Below are 24,276 nucleotides of genomic sequence, written 5' to 3' on the forward strand. Positions count from 1 at the left end.
GCGAATGAAATTATTTTCCCTGTTGTCGTTTAGCACATTTTCTACAGTTTTCCGATTTTCTTTTTGGCAACAGAACAACACACATTCGACGTCAGTGTGGGTTTTCTATTTGTCGACCCATCGGTACTATATATTCTTCTATATGTCTGCTTCCTATTCCCAGTTTGTCACTTTTTCGCAACTTGTTGCCGTTTCAAAGCCCTGTGCCTTTGACTTGCTTAGCTGGCCAAATTTTGGACCACATTTGTGTTAAAACAGTTGTCAAATAATCTCTTTCTAGCTACTTATTTAGTTTAAATCGATTCCTTTAATGATACCATGGTTTCGTCAAGATAACAAAAATTTATTGATAGTTCTTTAAGAGTACATTACACCTTTGTTTGTAGAAATCAAAGTGCTTTATGAAGTGTAATCAAATTATTAGGCACTGCTCTTTATCAAAAGTTGTAGGACATTCCGAATTGCTGAGTACAATTCTAAAATAAAAAATGATTAGGAATATGTAAACTCGAATCATTTCCATGCTTTATGAACTTGAATTAAAAATCACAGGCATTTTGATCTCGAGGCATCACACCCAATAATTTAGTAAGCATTCCATAAGCTAGGCATTCCTTAAACTTGCCAATTCTCTCATTCAACATTCCCAAACCAAGTGCATAAATTCCCAAAATATCTTCAACAAGTGTGAACTATAAATAATGGCGGGCGCGCAATTATCTAGCCTCGTTATTAAATTACGCCCGTGTATATTTATACAGGTTACCAGTACGTAGGCCCCGTATTCCCCGTAACCACAGACTACGCCGTATCGCATCGTATCTTATCAAACGGAAGAAAGCCTAATGACCGGACGGTGGGAAAACGAGGGGTATGTGTCATGCCCACACATGGATTCAAATATAAATAGATGGGGGAGCACCTACACGGCGGAAAATGTGTCGTCCAAATTGGATTTCATTTTCCACCACGTTGGGTCAAGTAGGAAATTTGGACACATTTTCAGTAGTTGAGCAGTAATAAAATTATTAAATATTACCCTTTTTATTGAAAACTGCTAAGTGCGCTATGTGACAACTTGTGAATATTTATATAACTACCTTCTAGCACGGTTACATTTCTCTTAAAGGATTTTAAACTAATATGATTTCATATATGTACATTCTAAATGACTGTTTTCTGTGCTACCTGTCTTTTTAATTGGCCTGCGCACGGAGTGCCCGTTGGGATAACTTAAATCGCTTTAAGAGCGCCTGCCTTATAAACAATAGCCGCGGCTAAGCCACAAGCGAGCAAACCGAAGCCTTGGCCATAAAATTACGTATACGCGCAGTTGGCAGCTGCAGTTGCGGCCATAGAACTTCCCACTCAGCCACCTTCCCTCTCCCTCTCCCTCTCCCACTCCCACTCCCACTCCCCCAGTGGCATCCATACACTGGCCATATCCACTCCACTCCCGCCGATTCGGTCACTCGCCTTCGCCGGCAGCAGAGGCAGAGGCAAAGGCAAAGGCAAATAAACAAAACGCCTGCCAGGTCGAGCCACTTGATGCGAACGTGCCCAGACAACGGCGTGTGGTTGCGAAACGTGTTCTCGCAACTCCTCCAATCCCAATCCCAATCCCAGGCCCAATCCCAAGCCCAGTTCCATACCCATTGACCATGGCTGGTTGCCGGGCTTTAAAGTTTTGGGCAGAGTCCAAGGCAAACAGACTGGCCGCCGAACTAAGCTGCGTTTTGATTTGCACACGGCCAGGTGACCAAAGGCTGTTGGCCAAAAATTGGTTTGGGCCCCAATTTCTCCTGGCTTTCACGTCACGGGCTTCCGCCTTTGGCAGCGCTTTGAATAATGCAAATCCCTTAAATGCGCTAAACGCAGCTGCCTGTAGCTTTCCTCCGATCGAAAATTGCGATGGCGGCACGTTTTGTTTTCATTCTGCTCTACTTTTGAGTTGAGTCACTATGTTTTTCAGTCAAAAAATTGGAGTTCAAATTAAATGTCTGCACACTCCACAATATTACTTGGTTTTGTTATTTGCTAAACATACATTTAAAGTATTATTAAAAAAATACGCTGATGTATGTTGCACAGAAAAGCAGTGTATTTATTTATTTATTTGAAAGTTATATTTTTAAAAAAGCGCTAATATCGCATAAATATATTTTTAGAATTTTTAAATAAGAAAATAAACAATTTCCACTTTGATTGCTGACTTTAAATTTGATTTTCGCCTTAAATGCCTTAAAGGATGACAATCTCTAAATATTTTTCATTATATTCTAATCTGTGCCAACAGAGGAAAGCAAGTTCATTCAGCATTAGAGGAAACTTTTCACTACAATTTGGGTGATTTGTTTTTGTTTCGCTTGTCGTGTCACTGCAGTTTATTTTGTTCCGTTTTGTTTTGGTGTTAGAGACTGGTTTTGTTTCCGATTTCCCGCTTTTCCGACCAGGTACCAGGTGAAAAGGCCGCCAATATTGCGGAACGATGTTTTCACACCTCCACAACTTCTGTTGCTTGTTTGGGGTGCACGGTTTTTAGATGTCCCGACGAAGATATGTGTGTATTTTTTGCACGTTTTACCATTTCGCACTACCATTTTTATTTCGCGGGACACTTTTCGCGTACAAATGTTTACATTTCAACACAAATTCCTCTTTCGTGTGATATTTTGGAGGATTAACAAATTTCAGGCACTCGAAACAACCCGTCTTCGCTTTCGCTCATTGCAGGCGCAACTGTTTTGGAATTCTCGAAAATATTTTTCAATTTCAGTCCAGTTTGGGTGGAAATTTTTGGCTCTCGACGAAGCTATTTTCGTGCTCCTTCTGGTTGCCGCTTGTTTCGAAATCAGTTTTCCCCGACTTCCGTCGAGTTTTCCGCGGCGCAACATGAAGTCAATGTGTTTACCTCGCTAAACTTCTTTGCGTGCTAATAATAAACCAGCAAACAACAAACAGCAACAGCCAAATCGGACTTCAGCAACTGCAACCACGCAGCATTGGTCCATTAGCCCCGTTTTCCGTTTTCCATTTTCCATTTTCAATTTTCCGAATGTGGGAGGTGCGTGTGGGGTATCATTCCAGAGCAATACGTGAGGAGAAGCAGGCTTCAAACATTTTTTGCTAGCTCCTCATGCTGAATAGAATTTATAATGGAAAAATTGTAAACTAGTATTTCTAGCGCACATTAAAATGAATGAAGTTCAAGTTATATTTCGTGTGGTTATGAAAAAGGGGTTTTATACTCGTATATGCGTTGGTGTTATCAATAAAAGATTTAATTACTGATAATTTGATTTTATCTTACTCGACTGACAGGAAACACTGTTCAACGATAACATTTTATGATGTCTACACATGCGAATGCTCAGTACTAGAATGATATAAAAACGAAATTATTGAAAAGAGTATGTTATTTAAATAAATAAACCCAAAAATCAGCTAATGTCTCTTGAATTGCACAAAGTCCTTTTGGTTCTTTCAATCGCCAATTCGGTAGGTGTATTCAAAAGCCTTCCATTTTCTTCTTTTAAGAACTTTTCATTTAGGCACTGGTTCGAGCTGCGCTGGAAGTTCGAATAGAATCAGTTACGAAAATTTTTGGAGACAATGAAACACTCTTTGAATTTAATTTCCGATTGGTTGGCCGGCAACGCCTATTGAATGGAACAATGATCATTCACGTCGATTTGGATAACGAATACGATGTGTCCAACGAGGTATTATCACTCAGAAATGGAGAGTGGGAGTCCACGAATGTGGGCGTGAATTTCAAAACCTGCAAGTACATGGCGCTAATTTATGACAGGTACTTTGCGGTTTCATTCAAGGACTCAAATATTCCAAAAAGCACTGAAGCCTGCCCAATCAAAAAAGGTGAATATTATGCCAGAAATGTGGAGGTAATCGCCGACAATTGGGTCCAATATACCAAATTGGGCTTAGTCCGGTCGATTTTGGTTGTTAAAAAGGATAACGTGGTATATGGGGGCATAGATGTTGTGCTGGTTTTGAGTCAGAAGATCATGTAACCAGATTATTGATGTGATAGGTGGCAAAGGGAATGGAAGAGTCAAGTTAAATATTATGTGTATTTCGATCGGATCTCCTTTGCGCGGAAGATAATACTGATTAAAGAATGTTTCTCAAATGCCATTATCTTAAATGGCTAATGTGTTCTGTTCGCTCAATTACTTGTGTATCATACTGATGCTGGAATAACGCATATCAAAGAGATTCGCAAAGGCTTGCCAATGAATTATGATTTCGTGTATAATATTCTGCTTTCCGATTCCTCGACTTCTGCCTTGCGGTTTGCATTCCGCCCACTAGCTCACCAAAATAAAATCAGCCATCGTTGAAATCAGTTTGCTGGTCTTTCTGCCTGGCTCTCAAGATCCAGCTTTTCCGTTCTCAGCTGCCTCGATCGCACATACTTTCTAGGTCATTAATGGAAAATACGCAAAGCATGCGGACGAATGGCTAAATAAATAATTTAATTCGACGCTGGTGCGATGGTGGTGCGGCCGAATTTTCCGCTATGTGGATGCCACATAGCCACATAGTGCTTTGTTTCGACTCTAAGGTCGTCGGCGTGTCGTTGACTGTTCTTCTGGCGCCGCTGCTTATGACATCTCCCATCAGAGCTGTATTTCGGGGGATACATACGCTTGGATATGTGTGGCCATTAAAAATAAACGGCATTTGGCCTTTGCACGGCCCGTTGACAGCCGGAGATCAATGCTGGGGGAATCTTGTGAGCCAGACAGACCTTGCTGCTTGAACTTGTGACAAAGTGGAGCAATGACTCGGATTCTTTTGCATTTCACCACTTGTGCCTGGCATGCAAAGGCATATACTTAGTATGCGCGTCTCTGAGCACTCTGCCGTCCTGAGGACTTCGTGGACTTCCGGCGAGACTTGTTTACATCTAACGCCCGGCCACGTAAACAAATGCACAGGTGAGCGGTATTTTTAGGCCCGATTCGGCCTATTTCGATCCGATCGAAACGGATAGAATTGGATTGGTGGCGTCAGTGATGCGGCACTTCATCTGTTTGATTTGCGTTCGCTTGTAAATACATTTAATTGGCACTTTTGCCAGCCGCCTGGCAGCTGAGTGCCTCGTTTATTATAAAAGAAACATGTACATTTATTTCTGGCGTTTCGAAATGTCAAAGGAAATGGGTGGTCTGGGGTCTGCGGACGGTCCGGAGATGGAGAAGTTTTGTGGCTAACCGCAAAACAATTAATTTTGATTGCCTTCTAAGCCCTTCGAGGGAGGAACGGAGCTACGTGCGTTCCACACCCGACTTTCTAATCCTTTCAAGCAAGTTTTGTATCTCGGCACGTACGCTGCGCCACGCCCACTTTTCACTCCGGAAAGTACCAGCTCCCACTCCGATTTCCAGCAGGTATTCCCGGACTCAGCTGAACTGTCATGAATTGCAGGGAATTTATTTTACCGCAAGGACTGCTTTTTGATCCTGCTCGTGGAATCGTTTGGGGATTTGTTTTGGCCAACAATGGGGCCACCGCAAGAAGTTCGTTTATTTGCCTTCGATTTAACTTAAAGTCTCATTTCATTGATGAAAATTTCGCACTGTTTAAAAGGGAAGTGCCTCAGCACATTGGCATGCGAAAATAAATATTTAAAGAATGCCACTTCCACTTGATGGCGTCATTTCAGTGAGCTGGGCGAACATTTTCAAGAGAACAAGTCGAGAAGAATAAATCGGAAAAGTAGGGAAGTCGAAAATGGAATGCAGCGCCCAAAAGTTGGCCATGAAAAATGATTAAGTGGGAAACAGGAAATACAGGGAATGTGAAATGCAAGCATATTTGACATATTTGGCTGAAAGCCCATGCCAAAAGGGAGAATATTTTTGAAGTTCATTAATGCAATAACGCAAATAAAACTGCAGCTAACCGAGTTATGCACTTATTTTTTGCAGTTTCCTGCAATCTGCTTGCCCCCTCGGATTTAAGAATAATTTTCCAGATCACTAAAGGGCTCTTAAGCACTCCGCATCGAACTGATGCCGCATTATTATGCGAGCTTGCAGCTTGAAATAATATAACCGACATGCAATTTAGGGCGAGTGCAGCAACGCAACAGCCATAAATTTAATGCAAGACAAACAATATGACGTCTGGAGGGGGCGTGGCAGGTCGGCGCCATGGGAAAAAATCTCATCAACGAGCTGCTGCAAAACGAGGAGAAATATTGAATGCAATTTTATTTGCCGCACACTGTGTGTGCAGCGCGGCAGCAAAGCAGCAAACCGTTTGGCGAACTGCCGGGTGAATTATGGAAATGCATCATATTATTCCGCAGTTCCTGCTCCTGCTATAGCTCCTTGTCCAGGATCGCCTCCTGCAGGATAACCTGCTCCAGAGTAACCTGCTGCGAAATGTGTGAGGGCGTGCGTGTAACTATGCTACTTACTGTCTGTTTGCTTCTGGGACTGCCACCGCCAGACGCACTCAGATCCACTGGAAAGTATTAGGAAAAGCTTTGTCTCTAGGCGTTACAGAAAAATATAGGAAAAACGAGTATGCTTACCAGTTTATTTTACGTATTTTGAGTTGCTCTTGAACTGGGTTCTTTACTTCAAATTTGTAGATCTCTAGATCTATCTATAGCAAGCAAAATTTGAACTTATTAGCTCTTAGTACTTGTATTATTTACTATTACAATTATATTATATTTTATATACATTTTATAATTGCGAAGTCATTTAGTTATTTCTTATTATTTATTAATTTTCTGAGTGATTTTCCCAAATTTCCGCGTGTATTACTAAAAGCCACGTGGCCAAAACAAGCAGATATAGGGAGCAGAAAAAAGGCACGGGAAGTGCCATATATATCGCAACGCGGCCAAAAAACCAGGAGAATGGAGTCGGGCGCGACTTAAAGGGTGCTTTTGCTTCGAACTGGAGCTCTTGGCCCACCGCATGCAGCTTGATAAAAGACGCAGTCATGGTAACCCACCTGCCACTAAATGAGATACGTGTGGGCATGTGGGTGGGTGCCTGGTGCTCCTCTTGCTCCTCCTGCTCCTGATCCACTCTTTTCCGCCTGAAAACCTCATCTGGTGTTTGTTTGTTTGTTTGGCTTCGCCTGTTTACGTGCAGTCATGCGAAGCTCCGGCCCAAACCTCGACTTTTTCGCTGATGCTGGGATCTGCTTCAATTGTTGTCTGTCGCCAAAGGATTCCTTTCCCCTCCAGCACCCACCCACCCACTGCCCCATCTCATCAAAATCCATTTTAAGATTTTTGATTTAATTCCGCCTTTGTTTGGCAAGTCGGTTACTGCTCTTGCCTTGTGTATCTAGAGTTTAGATTTGCCCGGGCAAATTTGTGTATGCCCGTCAAAAGGCTGACTCTGCCGGAGACATATGAACATGTGAAGGACCCTCCTGCACTGTCTAGCAGTTCCTTGTATCACAATTGAAGGAGAGCAGCCAGTGCAACCCGGACCCCTTTTTAAGGCTGTCCAGTGAAATGGCTCGGGTGCAAGTCGAAAATTAAATAAACTTTTAACTAGAGAAGAGTTTAATGGGTATCAAAATTAAAAAAAATACGAACAAGTGAAAAATAAATAATTTGAATGTGACCACTTACAAGGATTGTGTTGGGCTACGAACAAATAATTGCAATACAAACCACTTTTAGCACAGAAACAAATTAAGCAAATTGAAGTTGATTTCAAGAAGGAGGAGGCGTAGATTTATATACAAGATGGACTACACCGGACTTGGAGCTATGGAAATATATTGAAAACGCACGGTAACCAATGTCAATCGAATTGCAGGCAGAACTGGATTTTTCCAAATCAAATTAGGAACGCTGCATTGGGCAGCACGAAAATATCCGCAAATGCAAAGCAGTTTGTGGCCAGAAAAGCGCCCAAAGAGCAAGTGGCAAACAATAGCTGTGGCAGCACAAATCAAATCATGGCAAATTAGTTGTAATTCAATTGCCGACAGTCGCCGTCTGGATCGTGGCCCCCAGCCCCATCCCCTCCATATGTTTGGGTCCTAATCCCCTTAGGGAACTTGGCGAAAACTTGTTGATACTGTTTCAGCCCTCGACCCACGCAATTCATAACACCACAAACCTATATATATAAATTCATATACATATATATACATACGGATAAATGTTCAAGCGATACTCGCACGGACAACCTCCAGGCGTATCCATACGATGGGTGACAAATATTTGACGTTTTAGTCTAATTAAATTAGCCACATCGCCGCTCGGCCCTCGGGAAAGGTATAAATTTCTGCGCGTTAGTAGCAGCGTGTAAATTTCGCAGGTGGCACACGTTCGCGGTGCGTCGCGGGTTGTCTCTCGGCGGGTTTTCGCCTTCAAAAGAGCTGGAATATAAAATAAAACACATAAACTACGACGCATTGTACAGGAATAAGTTCGGTGACCAAACGTATTGTTATAAAGTATATGCCAGCATACAATTCATATTCCCAGTCCTCACCTAAGCCGGACACATGAAATTCCAACGTCCATTGTGCGAGCGAGTCGAACAATTGCACACGTTTTTATGTGCCGGAATGCAAGAAGTACGTATCCGTCCGTACGCTTGGTTATAAGTGGCTTAAGTGCAGTCCGTGAGCCAACTGAATTACGGCTATATCCTTCATTCATTGTGCTCCTGGTTGCTCTTGGTTGCTCCTAGTTCCTCCTAGTTGCTCCGTTGATTGTCAAGTTGTGGCTGTGTGTGCGGAGCTTGTGGTCGGAGACTGCTGGAGTTTCGATTCAACTTGCTGCCATCGCGATAAGCTCTTCCTTTTTATGAACTCCGTAAAAACTCCAAATTTGTTCTAGTTTAAATGAACTGCAGTGCTCTTGCGACAAAGTTATGATACTTCGATAGGCTGCAGGAAAAATTAACACGTCTCGGATACAGAGACAGAAATTAGAATCAAATGCCCTAGCGAAATATACCAGCTTTACGTCGTAGGCTAATCCAATATGTTATAAAAGTAGATATTATGGATACAATCCCATTTCGATGGGCAGTCACCATCCTACCAGTCTCGCACCATGCACCTGCTGCAGGTGAACAGCTATGAATCCATTAATAAACGCTTCCCATGAAGTGGCGGATAAAACCGAATTTATTGCGACATTTTTATGTCCGTCCGCATTTTCGCCTGTCCTCCGCACTTATATTTCTATTAAGTTAATTAAACAATGCACCATCGGGGTCTCTGTGGCAGCCAGAACCACCTTTTGTCGGTACCGGAAGTGTTTTTTATCGAACAACCGCCATGATGGGTCCGAGTTTTTTCTTGCCGCGTATGCAAGCACTTGCATTTTTTATGACCAGCCCAAACACTTTTAAATGCATCTGCAGCATCCGCATCCATATCCGCATCCGCGTCCGCAGGAGCATAAAGCCAGTCTAAAGCGAAAGCATGTAGGCGGAATGCATTTTTTCTGTGCGGATTACCAATTGGTGGTCCTCGCCGAGAAAAAACTCCTTAAATATTCATTTTGGCATTGTTCACACATGCGGGGGAAGGCAGCGGAAAAGAAAAGTATTTTCATCGGGTGTGGAAAATATTGGATAACAAAGAAATTATTTTTAATGGGAAGCCGATTGACGGCGGTGATGTAAGCAATCCACTGAGAGCCACAAAAACTAATACAAACTGCATATCGTGGCTAATGAGATGAGTGCAATGAAAATATAAATCAAAACAGAAAAGCGATTGAACAATTGGTCGTAGAAATAATAAGTGCAATAAGTGCTCGCGAATGCGGTATTCAGTGTATTCAGTGTATTCAGTGTGGCCTTTGAAATTGGCCAGAAAAGTCGGGAAACATTGAAGGAGCACAGTGTCTAATCAACTCACTAAATTGGCAAAACTTAAATCTTGCCCATGCAGATGACACTTAAAAAGGGCTTAGCCAGCTCGGCCAGCTCGGTCAGCGACGGAAATAAAAAGAAAAACATTATAAACAGCTTAAATAGAAACTTTTTGCACGCCGGAAACCAGAAACCATAAACCAAGTCAAAAACCCGCAGACACACAATCTCACATATGCACATGCACACCCAGTTGGACGTACAATATAACTATGAGTATAAAAGCAAAATCAACTTGAAAGTTGCATGTGACCCGGCTTAGTATTGGACTTTTTGGCTTAGCCATTGTGTATATAAATACTATATATGCCATATATGTAAATATCGTTCAGTTTTCAATGCAAGTGTGCTAAGCCCTGCGACATGAAGCCGGATTTTGAACTCTGAACCCTGGACTTGGTAAACCTGTTATGTGAAGTGCACTAACTCTAGAATGGGTCGCAAAAAGAAGCTGCCGACGGGCGTAAGTAGAAACCCACCTCGGATCTAATCCCAAGCTCGATCCAGATCCAGATCCAGATCCAGATCCAGAAAGTAGCACCTCTTAAAGCCGCCAGTATTAGCTAAACGCCGCTTACCTTAAACGCCTCCAATGCCATTTAGGTGGATGCCAGGCAATCAGCCCAGCATCCTCCACTTTGCACTTAATTTCTTGTATGTTTATTTTTTATTTATTCGCAATTCCGCATACACGATTTCCCGCCGCATCGGCATGTTCGTATGTGCTCCTGCTCACCTCTCTGTTTAAAATATGCCAGGTATCGTCTGGCGGCAACCACGCCTCCTCCGCCCCCAAATCGGTGGGCGGGTTCTGTGTGCCGCTGGGATTACCACAACCTCTGCTGCTCGAGGAGAAGAAGTTCCTGCTGGCCGTGGAACGAGGCGATATGCCGAATGTGCGCAGGTGAGTAGCGCTATTCACGCCTCCGATGCCCAGCAGGTGGGTGGGGGCGTTTAGTATGGAATCTTGGGCGGGAGGGATGCACTGCCAGAAACTTTTACCACAATCAGGTGCTCGGAGAGAATTAGTCAACAGGCTAATCTAATGAATATTTCCAAGCGACTTACAGCCTAAAGCCGAATTGGCTTTGATATACTTAAACTTAAATTGAGGCACATATTTAAACGTACTACCAGATTTATCCTAGTGTATGGAGTTCGAGTAAAAAGACCCACATTTTTAGAGGGGTATCCCCAGCTCCATTGGAGGCTTCGCCCAGGGAAGCACAGGTGTTGACTGGGCTCGGTCGCGGTCGCACAGGTACCATAAATCCCATCGGGAGGGAGCCTCCTTGGGTTGTTTGGATGCGGCGCTGGTGGTGGCTTCCATTATTCCATTATTTGCACACTCGTCTGCCGCGGGCCTCAAAATGGTTACCTAACTGGTATCCTGGCAGACACTTAATAAGCAATATGAGGACTTCGACCCAGATACTTTACGCTCGTTTACGGTTTTGCTTTAATAAATGTGCGATTAATTCCGTTTGCTGGCAATGAATACGAGATAAGCCAAATTATCAAAATACTTTTCGGCTTCCACTTAAAGCAGTTAAGAGCTCACTCACATTTCCTCACATTCAATTCCATAAGCGAATCTTATTGCAAAGAAACTTCTAATATTAAATTATTCAATTTAATAAATTCACTATGTTCCTTTTGCATTGAGGATAACATTGGTTTCCTTACCTGCAAGCACATTTGCACTAAATAGAAAGCCTTAACTTTTTGTTGACATCATAGAATGTCATTTATGAACAATTCTTTATTGTTTTCATGGGGTTGGCAATACGGTAACAACAAGCAAATGGGTGGTATCCTGGGTTCCAGTTTCTCATGTGATTCCCATTTTGGTTTGGAGGCATGCATGGTGCAGCTACAAGCTCACACTTTAAGTGGAATGTGGGGATGGTGCCGAAACCAGACCTAGTAATGGATGCTACATGGATATAATAATACTGACGATGCGATATGGATGGAAATGGAAATGTGACGGCAATGGCGGTACTTGGGACGTTTTGGGAACATTTAAAAGTTGATAAAGCGGTACGGGTTGAAGCTTTTCATCTCGTCCAGGGTGTAGCGGTAGCGGATGCCCTTTGATGGCTCCTCCTCGGAGCCATTCGAGTCGTCCTCCTCCTCGCGGATCTCGTGGACCCGCTCCACCCGGATGCCCTTCATCTGGCAGGCGCGGCGGTACAGCTGCTCCTCGCGGTCCATGTAGAACTGGCACGATACGCTGTGATGCGGAATGGACGACGGAGGGGTCATGGGACTACTTGCGAATGAAACACCTCCGGCCCCATACGCCGCAAACCAGTTGTTGGCCAGCCCGCCTCCGGCCACCAGCTTCACAGTTTGGGTCTCTACAAGATTTAAGGTTGCATAATATACATACACGAAACTCCAGAGGACACCCCTGTTGGCTCACCCTTGTTCTTTTGGGCCATTTTGATGACCAAGCTTTGACCCTCGGCGGCTTCCATTGGGTATTGAGTTTTCGAATCGTTGGGGCTTACGAATAATTTAATCGCCTAATATTGGGTGTAGTGTGTAGTCACTGTAATCGCGTCTTGGAAGCGGAGTGCGTTTCTTCTTTGAATTTAGTACAACAATTTATGTTGACGAACGTTCGTAAAATCAAAGATTTCTGCCCTTAATGACTGGCAGATGAAAACAAGTTTTGACACTTCACCTCCAGGGTAACCAGATTTCGATTAACTGCCAGGCAGAGCACCGCAGTGTTGGAAAAAGTACATAACTTGATTCGGGACTTTTCCACCTTACGCTCTCTCTTTTTTTGCCAGCTGCTAAACAGAAGCGATATGAGTGCCTTTTCTGGCGCCCAATTGATTGGGAAAGTTTTTTGAAGGCCGCGGCCGCGATGTAATTAGGAACTTGGACTCCAACTTTTGACTTGACATCGGGCAAACTCTGTGCGAAGGCGAAGAAAAGAAAAGTTATTGCGAACCTTTCAGTGGGCCCCTAGCCCCAATTAGCAGCAATACCACCCCCTTTATTAAGTAAATTCGAATAATTGCAGGATCCTGCAGAAGGCGCTGCGCCACCAGCACATCAACATCAACTGCATGGACCCCTTGGGCCGCCGGGCGCTCACCCTGGCGATAGACAACGAGAACCTGGAGATGGTCGAGCTGCTCGTCGTCATGGGGGTGGAGACCAAGGACGCCCTGCTGCACGCCATCAATGCGGAGTTCGTGGAGGCTGTGGAGCTCCTGCTCGAGCACGAGGAGCTTATCTACAAGGAGGGCGAGCCCTACGTAAGTCACTGCATAGACAGTTGCTGGAATCGACTGCAAAAACTTAAAATAATATTTTATATCGACCCGCAATCTAGAAATTTGTTTTTGATAAACGCATGCCAAAGTAGTTTTGATAATTGATTAAAAACAATTAGATAACACTTACCTATTTACCTATTCAAAGGCTTTGATTTTATGTCCTTTACTTAGGTCAGAGATCTTTTTTCCCAGTGTATCCCTTGTTTTGTCTGCTGTGCTCAGCTAATTTGCGGCCCACATTATCGTCCGTAGGCGTTGAGGCCCTGTAAGTTGAAGCTAACACGATTTTAATCAGTTTCCGTGCGAGGAGCGTGGGCCACTGGGGAGGGTGGTATGCTTGTAGCGACCGGGGCGTCCCACCCATCGGGATCATCCTCGCCATTGGGCACGTACTCGCAGGATCTCGACTCTCGAGTGATTGGGAGTGTGCGATAAGCGGCCAACGACCAAAAACCCCCACATCCGGCGACATCCGCCCACTTCTTCAGAAAATCCAGTACACTCAGAACCTCTTCGGCATACGGAGCACAGAGCACGGGACACGGCTCCCGCTTATTGCAAATAAAGTCGTCTGGGCTCCGTCGGCCTCATATTTATGCACACAGGCACGCTTCATTAGGCAGCCATTGGGCGCTGTTGGAGCGTGAAAATTACTATTGTAGCGCATATGCAATAAAACGTTTAACAGGCTTAATAGCATCCACAAAACGATGAAGACAGCGCTCTTCGAGTGGGCCATTGAGCAGTTCTTGGAATAACTTTAGGCCATTGCGGAGAAGTAGCCACCGGGACTGACAAAATGTAGTTTGGTCATGCGAGCCAGTGTACTCGTATGTAACTATTGCTTTTACATTCACCGCAAATTTTTTTGTAATAAATGTTACGTGTAGCAATTGTCTGATATCCATTAAAATAATTCCTGATTGTTTCTCTCTAGTGTGAAAAATACTTTATTATTAAAGTTACGTAATATTAAGTCGCTAACTGAATAATTGAATTGCTGATTATTTCACATAGTTGTAGGCATTTTAACAGGCGATTTTGGATCTAAGCATTGGAATATTTTTTTTTTACATGTACTAATTTCTATATTATCACAGAGCTGGCAAAAAGTTGACATAAATACTGCAATGTTTGCGCCGGATATCACACCTCTGATGCTGGCCGCCCACAAGAACAACTTTGAGATACTTCGCATTCTGTTGGATCGCGGAGCAGCGGTGCCAGTGCCACATGATATACGGTGAGCTTTTTCACCTTACATGGGTGAATGGGTAATCCCATTATCAATCTCGGATTTCATAGTTGCGGTTGTGACGAGTGCGTCCGCCTGACCGCCGAGGACTCCTTGAGGCACTCCCTCTCCCGGGTGAACATCTACCGCGCGCTCTGCAGTCCCTCGCTGATCTGCTTGACCTCCAACGACCCCATATTCACCGCATTCCAGTTGTCCTGGGAACTGAGGAACCTGGCCCTCACCGAGCAGGAGTGCAAGTCGGAGTACATGGACCTGCGCAGGCAGTGCCAGAAGTTCGCCGTGGATCTGCTGGATCAGACGCGCACCTCCAACGAGCTGGCCATCATCCTGAACTACGATCCGCAGATGTCGAGCTATGAGCCCGGCGACCGGATGAGCTTGACCCGCCTGGTGCAGGCCATTTCGTACAAGCAAAAAAAGGTATTTCCGGGTTGTTTCTCCGGCATGGTTTTGCTAAATTCTGCTAAAATTCTTCATTCCCCGTGACAGTTCGTTGCGCACTCGAATATTCAGCAATTACTGTCCTCGATTTGGTATGACGGCCTCCCCGGATTCCGACGCAAGAGCATTGTGGACAAAGTCATCTGCATCGGCCAGGTGGCCGTGCTCTTCCCGCTCTACTGCCTCATCTACATGTGCGCCCCGAATTGCCGGACGGGCCAGTTGATGCGCAAGCCCTTTATGAAATTCCTGATCCATGCCTCCTCCTATTTGTTCTTCCTGTGTGAGTATGTCAAGTGCGGTCTGTGCCCGAAGCAAACAACATGAGCTCTATTTGAGGAGGAGCCTGCAATGGACAGGTACCCTCTGTGGCATTGATGCATTTAGTGCAAACTTTTTCTTTCGTAAAAACTCGTATGTGCTAATGAAGTTTACTAAAATGCTTATTTAGGTACTCGGCTTAAAAGGCCATTGGAATAGAAACATGCTGTCTGAAAATAGCACCATTAAATATACTTCAAAAAGTATGTTTCAACAGTTAAAGTAGATTCAGCAAAACAATTTAATCTCATAAACACCTTTAGCATATTACCAACAACAGAGTTGGAAAGGGAAGAGTATGGGCTAACTACCCTTAGATCTTTAAATGCATCATCAAACGCGATGATTTAAACTGCAGGGTACAAGAAATAACTTTACCTTGAGGTGGCGCCTTCCTTTCGATTAAGAGCTCCTTCTCCGCCGGCTCCCCTTATGATAACACACCAAGCTGCTGACTTATTTTTGTTTGCCTTGCAGTCATCTTGATTCTGGTATCACAGCGGGCGGACGATGACTTTGTGCGTATCTTCGGCACGGCCAGGATGAAGAAGGAGCTGGCGGAGCAGGAGCTGCGTCAGCGGGGCCAGACACCCAGCAAACTGGAGCTCCTCGTGGTGCTGTACGTGATTGGGTTTGTCTGGGAGGAGGTGCAGGAGATATTTGCGGTGGGCATGAAGAATTATTTGCGAAACATGTGGAACTTCATCGACTTTCTGCGCAACAGTCTCTACGTCAGTGTGATGTGTTTAAGGTGGGTCTAAAATGCGCCCTTGTGAAATCCTCTTCATAATCCCTTTACAAATCGACTCCAGAGCCTTTGCCTACATCCAGCAGGCTACAGAAATCGCAAGAGATCCGCAAATGGCTTACATACCCCGCGAGAAATGGCACGATTTTGACCCACAACTAATAGCGGAAGGACTTTTTGCGGCGGCCAATGTCTTCTCGGCCTTGAAGCTGGTGCATCTGTTCAGCATCAATCCGCACCTGGGTCCGCTGCAGATCTCCCTGGGTCGCATGGTCATCGACATAGTGAAGTTCTTCTTCATCTACACCCTGGTGCTGTTCGCCTTCGCCTGCGGACTGAACCAACTGCTCTGGTACTTCGCCGCCCTGGAGAAGAGCAAGTGCTATGTTCTGCCGGGTGGGGAGGCGGATTGGGGCTCCCACGGCGACTCCTGTATGAAATGGCGTCGGTTTGGCAAGTAAGTCCAGTCAGCAGGCCAATTTGCCTCCGGTCAGTTGGTCAGTTGGTGCCCACTCATTGCGCTAATTCAATGTCCCCACCTCCGTTCCCGTAGCCTCTTTGAGTCCTCGCAGTCACTTTTTTGGGCCAGCTTTGGGATGGTCGGGCTGGACGACTTCGAGCTCAGTGGCATCAAGTCGTATACGCGATTCTGGGGACTGCTCATGTTTGGCTCGTACAGCGTCATCAACGTGATTGTTCTGCTGAATCTGCTTATCGCCATGATGTCCAATTCGTATGCCATGATTGATGTAAGTTCCGCCCCACCTGCAGCTCTTATGTCAGGGTTATTCAACTCTTTTGTTGTTTCCAGGAGCACTCGGACACCGAGTGGAAGTTCGCCCGAACCAAGTTGTGGATGAGCTACTTCGAGGACAGTGCCACCCTGCCGCCACCCTTCAATGTCCTGCCCTCCGTCAAGTGGGTCATCAGGATTTTCCGCAAGTCCAGCAAGACCATCGATCGACAGCGATCCAAGGTGAGAACCTGAAGATTTGAAAACCCCATTTGAACTGAATAGGTGATGCTTGTTGTGTATTTTAGTAATACTGTTAGTATGGTTGGTCCTTTTACAAATATCAAATCCTTTAGTGGCATACCTAATGCTTTTCTACGAGAACTGAATCGAAAACGCTTTCATTTCAGCAGAAGCGAAAGGAACAGGAGCAGTTCAGCGAGTACGATAATATAATGCGCTCCCTGGTTTGGCGATATGTAGCTGCCATGCATCGCAAGTTCGAGGATAATCCCGTCTCGGAGGACGATATCAATGAGGTGAAAAGCGAGATCAACACGATGCGGTACGAAATGCTCGAGATATTCGAGAACAGCGGAATGGATGTTTCCTCGGCCAACAAAAAGGAGCGGCGTAAGCGAACGACTTTTCATACATCCAGTGCCATGGAGTACCATGTCTAGTATCCTTTCAGAAACACGACCTCGGCGCATAAAAGTGTGGGAACGGCGGTTGATGAAGGGCTTCCAGGTGGCACCAGTGCAAAATGGCTGTGAACCCGATGCCTTCGGGAATGTAAACGGGCAGGGAGATATGCGGGAGATCAAGGTGGAGTCCATACCCTCGAAGCCAGCCAAAGAAACCGCCAAGGAGCGGTTCCAGCGAGTGGCCCGCACCGTGCTCCTTCAGTCCACTGCTCACAAGTGGAACGTGGTGCTCCGTGCTGCCAAGGATTCTCAAATAGGGCGCTGCACCAAAAACGAGCGAAAGAGCCTTCAGAATCTGAGCAGAGCCATCGAAGAGGCTAAGAGGTGGGGTAGTTACCCATTGTAAAATCCCCCTATTAATGTTCCTTCCGTTTCCAGGCTCATAATGCTCAATCCAGGTTGTCCCTCCGGTCGGGAGTCGCCGATTCGCATCGAGTTCGAGGATGAGAAGACGAGCACTTTGCTGGAGCTGCTCAACCAAATCAGTGCTGAGATCAGCGATGGTGAAAAATCAAAAATTAAGACCACCTGGCGGCCACCACTCAGAACCGTACCTGCCCGGGCAATGGCCGCCAATAATGTCAGGTCTCTTACAGCCCCCGAGCTGAAGATCAGCAGGAAATCCTCTCCAGCTCCCACTCCGAGTCCAACTCCAGGAGTCTCCCACACTGCTCTTTCCCAGTTTAGAAACCGAGAGCTTCCGTTGTGTCCCAGCAAACTGATAGCGAACTCAGCACCTGCTGCTTCCACTGCTCCTCCCAAGAAGTCAGCTCCTTCAGCACCAGCTGCTGCTCCACCACCAACCTATAAGCCCACCCACGCCCCCTTCTCCGTGGAGGGTCGCAACGGGGGAACCACTCGTACCTCAGATGGTGTGCGCCCCGATAATTCGAACTTCGATATCCACGTGGTCGATCTGGACGAGAAGGGCAGGCACTTGGGCGGGGATAATGCTTCCGATACTAGCTCCATTGCCAGCAGGAGTCCCCAGGGGCATCGACTACCAAACTAAATGTGATTGTGGCATGGACACGGGTGATAAATCTACGTGGGTCCACTAGATGCCTTCCATATAGCTATATACGTGTATCTATCCATAAGAAGGAATAAAGTTATTTAGGCAAATTAAGTGGGAGGCGCTGTTATTTGCCAGAATAGCTTTTGCACATAGCCAATGAAGCGACCTTTGACATGACGGACCCTCCGGTGCTTAAGTTCTTTCGGTGAAAACGTGCGTGAAGTCGCAAGCCGGAAGCATCAAAGGCAATTGAGAAGCAAACATAACAAGTCGCCGGATAAACGAAAGAATTATAAATTCAATTTGAGGTCGTATCAATTGATTTGGGCCACATCTTTTTGCCGCATGGCCCGCCGTTCCAGTATTGCCCCAAGTCTTCTTTTTTTTGGGGCTCCCATATATACATATATATATATATATTGAGGTCCTTGGCCAAGTTGAAGGGATTGGTAGCTGCGGCTGGCATTTGATTTTGATGACGCGTGGCACTTTGAAATTTATGCGCCACTCTAAACACACTTTGTATGCGCCGAGTGCCTCTGAAAGATGATGAACGTTCGAAGTTTCAGAACGTGTGCGTATTTTTTTTGGGGGACAATGTTTCAGGTGCTTGTGTGTTTTGCATGAAACCTGATGCTTTTTTCGCTGACACTCAACGGGGATAAGCGCAGGAATTATGTTTATTGGGGAGAAACATGCGGGTTCTCAGCCAGAATTAAGATAAATACAAATGCCGTTTTTCCCTGCTTTTTATGGCGGAGTGGGCAATAATATATGTTAATGTGATTAGGTTACACATAATTCAGCAGATGCAAACATGAATGGTGACATGAAGAACCAGATATTTATACTCAGATGAAAAGCTGCTCGACTTCTTGCCAAGTACTTGGTATGCGAAAAGCGTTTGTGGCCTGTATCCGATTACCTGGCGAATGCCAAAAGCAGAGAAATTCGAAAATTCCAAAAATTCCGTTTATTTACACAAATTCATTTGAATTCCAGACAACATACGAGTTCTCACTATTTCGATAGGCAGACAAATGTACACAGAGATGGGCTAGTTTGGGTTAATTACACAGTTCACTTAGTCTATGATTCAAGCATTCGGATTGCAGGTTGAAGATTGAAGATTGCAGATTGTGGTGAGAGGATTAGGATGAGCACATTAACCATCCGTGCGGGCCAGCTTCAGTCGCACGGCAATGCGCTTGCACTTCCACATGAGCTGCGTTTCCAGGATGCTGAAGGACATGGCAACCAGGACGAGTCCCAGAAGCAAGTAGGCGCAGCAGGCGTACAGCTGCAACTCCGGCCCGTTGAAGCTCCGGGCGGGCACAAAATCTCCGTATCCGATTGTCGACAGGGTCACAAAACAGAAGTACGCCCCGTCCACCAGCGACCAGTTCTCCCACAGAGCGAAGATCACGGTGCCCACGCAGATGTAGCTTGCCAGGATGAGCAGCACCAGGCTGATGGGCACCTGTCGACCCTCCGCCTCCTCGTCCTCGTCCTCGGAGTCCTCCGCCTCGCGGCAGTCCTTCCCGTTGCAGTGGTAGCGCAGCTTCTTGAGCACAAACTGCTCGCTGCCGTGCTGCATGTACTCCTCGTCGTCGGAGGTCTCCGTGTTGTTCGCCGTACTGTCGTACAGGGTTCCGGAGGCGTGTCTGTGGCACCGACGGGTCAGCAGCAGCGTCTTGCGGCTCAGCGGCTGCAGCGTGTGGCGGTTGAAGGCGGTGTTGCGGGAGGTGCTCTCGCCCGAGTCCTGCGGCACGCTCAAAGGACTCGCTATCAGCGGCACTCGTGAGGGCGTGCCATGCGGACAGTTGCTGCGAAATGATAGGAAACACGGGTGGACAATAAATATTTATGCCGCAGCTGACCATAAAATAAATCAATTAGGCATAAAAAGCTAACCCCCGATCCCCCTCAGGTCGTAAAAGGGAAATAGCCGTTCTGACCTCCAATCAATAAAGCATAAAACTGTCGCTTCACGTGTCCTACACTGGCTTGGACCACGAGGCGTATGCGTTATATTCAGAGAGCTCTGTTATATTCCGAAAGTTAGCTATAAAAACGACGTCTGATGCCCTAAAAATGATTGGAAAGTAGTTCAGTTCCATATAACCTTTTTTCAAAAACGTTATTTTTTGTTAAATTAAAAATGTTAACAAAGTATAAAGACGAAAATATAATCATCACGCCTCAATCATTTGCGCTTTTAAACAAATTTCACGTTATACTGATGCACTTTTAGTTCTGCTTTAGTCGGATTAAAGTCAAAAGTTGCCCAAACATCCTTAAAACTGAGTCTCAATCACATCAATTCAAAATTTCAAGTCCCAAATCGAGTCTGATTTGATTGACAATCGACAATCCAAATACCCCTTGAGTTGCCACGAACGAGGGTCTCGAGAACCTGCAACAGTCTCCGGGGAATTCTCGATGGCTGGCACTCTGGTTGCCCGAGTTCACTCTGTCAAACCAATTTGGCGAACATTTATTGAACTTGGCCAAAAGCCTCTCGGGATGGCGAGCTCTTGGCTGGGCAACCACTTGCTCGAGATGCACTTGCAGAGCGATTGGCCGAAGAAGTGCCAGAGAACTATTTCCGATTTCGGCAGCGGTCAATAAGGACAACATCACGTACATGTTTACCCAAAGCAAGAAGGATAGAAGGAGCAACCGGGCAGGAGCTCTGGCTTGGGATGCTGCGATTAATTGACCCGATTCATTGCGAGTGAGTGCCCGGCTCGGCTTACAATTAATTACAGACAAGGCTGAAACTGAAACCAAAGAGGCTATATACGTATATACACAATATACACATATACATCTGCCACAGGGCGCCCCGCGACGCGTGCCCAGGTTCACTGTCAAAATTAATTACCAGATGCTGCTGTTGCTGCTGCTGCTGCTGCTACTGCTGGTACTGCTTTTTATTAAATAAAATGCTCAAAATGTGCGCTCAAAAAGGCGAAGGAAACCATCATCAGAAGCGGAGCACTCTTCACTCTGGCAGAAAATGGCAGCCGGAAAAGGGGAGGCAGCCACCGCAGGGGGAACGAGGATTCGCAAGGCTGTTTAAGGGGAAGTGGGAGGCTTGGGTGGCTAGGGTGGCTTGGGCGGAAAAGGCCACAGTGTGCATCATGCAGATTGTGAAGTGTTGATTTAAAGTGTTGCTGGCAGGCTGGAAGTTTGTTTTGGAAATTAAATTAACAGTTTTCCCCCAGCGTTCGGTTTTCGATTTTAGATGGCAACAAGCCAAGGCTTTAATCATACGCAACTTAAACACCTGGAGTTACCCCTTTAGGCCAACCTTTTTCTACATAAAGAATAAAATGGGAATCTATGGGAATTGGGAATTTGTCGTACTGTCCAAAAACAGAAAGAAAACTGAAATCTAAAAATATACTCCTTGATTGTTTATTCCTATATCTTTAAACCAAATAAGGTAAATTTAAAAATATAAAATACAAAACTTCTGCAGTTTCCCACAACTGAGTGTTCATATGGACGGACAGACGGACAAGGCTAGGTCAACACTAAAGATCCAAAATGTATATGCCTTGTAAGATTAGAGCCACTTCCAGCTTAACTTTATATGGGTTTCTCCTTTCACTTTTCCGTAATGTCTCCGTTACGCATTCTACATACCTCAAGCGCTCCCGTTCCTGCTCATCCTCGTCCTCCATGATGTCCACATGGGCCGTGGAGTTGGCGCTTAGAAGAGCTGACAATGTTGATGCTGCCGAGGAGGCTGTTGCAGCGGCTGTTGCAGTGGCCGCCGCGGATGATGTTGCTGGAAGAGGAGCAGCATGAGCACCCATGCCACAGACACCTGCGGCCATAAAACCGTTATCGGTCAGAGCGGCTGCCCCTCGGCCTCCTTCCCCAGTACCCATTGGTGCTCCTGCCGTGGGTGGTGCTCCTGTTCCGCCCTTAATCCCAGCTGACAGCTGTGTTCCTGTTGCTGCGGCCGTGTAGGTTAACAAAGGACCTGCAGCAGCGCCTGTTGCTGGTGACCCCGAATGGGCTGATGGCAATAAATCATGCCGGCCGGATAAGTCCGGCGATCCCGTTCCGCAGGCCATCAGAGCGTTGATCTCGTGTGTCAATGGCTTCGTCACGAACTTGGCCCGTCGCACAGCTGTAATGGGTAAAACGAACCTTGGTTAGAATATATTTAAGCAATTAATTATACATAATATGTAATGTGCGCACTATACAGAAAATACGCAGTCCAAAAGATTAAACAAAAACTAAAGCAGACCTTGTTTAAAATTGTATTTCAATAGTAAAATTAAATGAAACACACACAGCCCAAAAATAAAAAAGTTGGCGCACAAATTGGCAAAACAACTTCCGGCAACTGCCACACACGGTTAGATTATCCCGTTAGCCCGTTAGTTCCGCCGGAAGTGGCAGTGGCAGCAACGGAAAAAGCCGGAAAAGTTGTGCATTTAGCCTCGTCACTCGAGGAGTGGCGGGAACCCAGGGCCACACTGTGAAAATTATTTGCTTTGCATTTTCAAAGTTCGCCCACCAATGCAGCAATGCAACAATGTGGCGGAACGCTTCGAATTCGGCTCCGGACTCACATTGCCATACCCGTGCCACGACTTTTGGACCAAAAGTTTGGCGTTAGCTTTCATTAGCGGCTGCCAGTGGCAGAGTCATCGGGATGTCAGGTCAGGGGGCACTGCACCATCTGGTGCTCCACACAGTGGGCAATTGTCGAGGTCGGGGGCGCCACATTCCCTCAACTATTCGCCGCTGCGGTGAATTATTCAGCGCACTTTGTTGTAGCGTTGTGAAATTAGGAATTACAGCTATTAGGGGCTTAGCTATTCATTTCTATTTGCTGAACTGGGTCGAACCTCAAAATCACAATATGAACGGAGTCTCTTCTATAAACAAATGTTCTCTGCACATTTACTACTTTTCTTGTTCTCCTGCTGATAACATAGAATAATTTGCTTGGAAGCGTAGCAAAAAACTAGATAGGTTATTTTAAATTATACTATTTAAGTTGCGTTTTATATTGACTTATGCTCTAAATGTGCTATGGTCCCACTGTGCTGACATTAAAGTTTCAGCGAGAAAAGGGAAGGAAGCTAACGTCTTTTAGTGTAGAGCTGTCAGCAGGACACCAGAAATCCGCGGTGCAACCCGGAGTGGACCGGATTGCTCCGGACATGGCCAATTTGAAAATATTTACTTAAACTTGGACACCACACACACATGTACTGGCTTTTAGAGCAGGGAGCAGAGAAAGACATTCATTAGAGTGCAGGACAGCCCTAAAAAAAATATATATATATAGCACTATATATCCGGAATCGCAGGAAAGTCACTTTGGACCTGCGGTCGGTGGTGTAGCAGCAACTTGGGCAGTGCTTTAATGGTGCGGTTGGCCGCGACCTCGGACTCCGGGGAGTGGGATCCCTATTCCAGTGCCGTGTCCGGGCGCCACTGGCAGACAATTAACATGCATGGAGAATCAATGGCGATGGCGATGTCTTCCGTGCGGAGACAAATGGCCGGGTCTCACGCTAGATTTTGCTGCGAAATTAAGCGGAGTCCTTTGACAAAACGAGTCACGTGCCGTCGCCTCAATGACAAAGAGCTGTTAACTTTAATGAGTTTTGCATGCGTTGCACATGCTGAGAGCTCAACACAAGCGACGGGACTGTCATCTTTATGCCAACTCATCATTATCGTCAATAAAACTGTCGCACATGTCGAAAGTTGCCTCAAGTGCATGTTGTTCTTATCCTTGCGTCCTTGTTGCTGTTGGTGTTGGTGTTGGTGTTGGTGTTGCTGATGCTGATGTCCTGGCATGTCGA

At 45.7% G+C, this 24,276-nt stretch overlaps 4 protein-coding genes across 7 annotated transcripts in view; 2 read left to right on the top strand and 2 right to left on the bottom strand.

Annotated features, from left to right (window-relative positions):
* The first annotated feature begins 3,404 nt into the window (after positions 1–3,404).
* Positions 3,405–4,118, top strand: LOC120450915. Of its 2 annotated transcripts, XM_039634186.1 has the most exons (3): positions 3,405–3,498; positions 3,552–3,722; positions 3,834–4,118. In XM_039634186.1, exons 1-3 carry the CDS (start codon positions 3,448–3,450, stop codon positions 4,032–4,034), a joined length of 423 nt encoding a protein of 140 aa, XP_039490120.1. In that variant the 5' UTR covers positions 3,405–3,447; the 3' UTR covers positions 4,035–4,118. The 2 variants fall into 2 exon arrangements, with proteins under 2 accessions (XP_039490120.1, XP_039490111.1); XM_039634177.1 differs by having other exon boundaries at positions 3,552–4,118.
* Positions 4,119–8,323: 4,205 nt separating this feature from the next.
* Positions 8,324–18,541, top strand: LOC120450899 (transient-receptor-potential-like protein). Of its 3 annotated transcripts, none has more exons than XM_039634147.1 (14): positions 8,324–8,469; positions 10,238–10,368; positions 10,664–10,809; positions 12,946–13,183; positions 14,305–14,447; positions 14,510–14,882; positions 14,952–15,186; positions 15,702–15,975; positions 16,037–16,429; positions 16,526–16,721; positions 16,784–16,948; positions 17,116–17,338; positions 17,400–17,736; positions 17,791–18,541. In XM_039634147.1, the coding sequence occupies exons 2-14, from the start codon at positions 10,339–10,341 to the stop codon at positions 18,422–18,424; spliced, it is 3,387 nt and encodes a 1,128-aa protein (XP_039490081.1). In that variant the 5' UTR covers positions 8,324–8,469; positions 10,238–10,338; the 3' UTR covers positions 18,425–18,541. The 3 variants fall into 3 exon arrangements, with proteins under 3 accessions (XP_039490081.1, XP_039490098.1, XP_039490089.1); XM_039634164.1 differs by having other exon boundaries at positions 17,119–17,338; XM_039634155.1 differs by having other exon boundaries at positions 8,324–8,456.
* LOC120450928 lies at positions 11,628–12,586 on the bottom strand. The gene is made up of 2 exons (XM_039634197.1): positions 12,334–12,586; positions 11,628–12,268 (listed from the first exon to the last, which is right to left on the bottom strand). The coding sequence occupies exons 1-2, from the start codon at positions 12,386–12,388 to the stop codon at positions 11,931–11,933; spliced, it is 393 nt and encodes a 130-aa protein (XP_039490131.1). The 5' UTR covers positions 12,389–12,586; the 3' UTR covers positions 11,628–11,930.
* A 421-nt stretch (positions 18,542–18,962) lies between the features above and the next one.
* The window catches only part of LOC120455118, a 29,620-nt gene continuing 24,306 nt past the window's right edge, over positions 18,963–24,276 (bottom strand). Inside the window, exons 7-8 of the mRNA XM_039641013.2 lie at positions 22,085–22,577; positions 18,963–20,256 (exon numbers count right to left, since the gene is read on the bottom strand). Coding sequence (XP_039496947.1) covers positions 19,596–20,256; positions 22,085–22,577 — 1,154 coding nt within the window. The 3' untranslated portion in view covers positions 18,963–19,595. The remainder of the gene's footprint in view (positions 20,257–22,084; positions 22,578–24,276) is intronic.

The sequence above is a fragment of the Drosophila santomea genome, chromosome 2L (genome assembly GCF_016746245.2).
Source record: "Drosophila santomea strain STO CAGO 1482 chromosome 2L, Prin_Dsan_1.1, whole genome shotgun sequence".
In the NCBI taxonomy this organism is placed as follows: domain Eukaryota; kingdom Metazoa; phylum Arthropoda; class Insecta; order Diptera; family Drosophilidae; genus Drosophila; species Drosophila santomea.

Coding starts and splice junctions, on each gene's coding strand:
- LOC120450928 (XM_039634197.1), bottom strand. CDS start 12,388: ATGGAAGCCGCCGAGGGTCAAAGCTTGGTCATCAAAATGGCCCAAAAG. Junction 12,269..12,333: donor AATGGCCCAAAAGAACAAGG/GTGAGCCAACAG, acceptor TAAATCTTGTAG/AGACCCAAACTGTGAAGCTG.
- LOC120450899 (XM_039634147.1), top strand. CDS start 10,339: ATGGGTCGCAAAAAGAAGCTGCCGACGGGC. Junction 13,184..14,304: donor ACAAGGAGGGCGAGCCCTAC/GTAAGTCACTGC, acceptor ATATTATCACAG/AGCTGGCAAAAAGTTGACAT. Junction 14,883..14,951: donor TTTCGTACAAGCAAAAAAAG/GTATTTCCGGGT, acceptor TCCCCGTGACAG/TTCGTTGCGCACTCGAATAT.
- LOC120450915 (XM_039634177.1), top strand. CDS start 3,448: ATGTCTCTTGAATTGCACAAAGTCCTTTTGGTTCTTTCAATCGCCAAT. Junction 3,499..3,551: donor TTCTTTCAATCGCCAATTCG/GTAGGTGTATTC, acceptor CTTTTCATTTAG/GCACTGGTTCGAGCTGCGCT.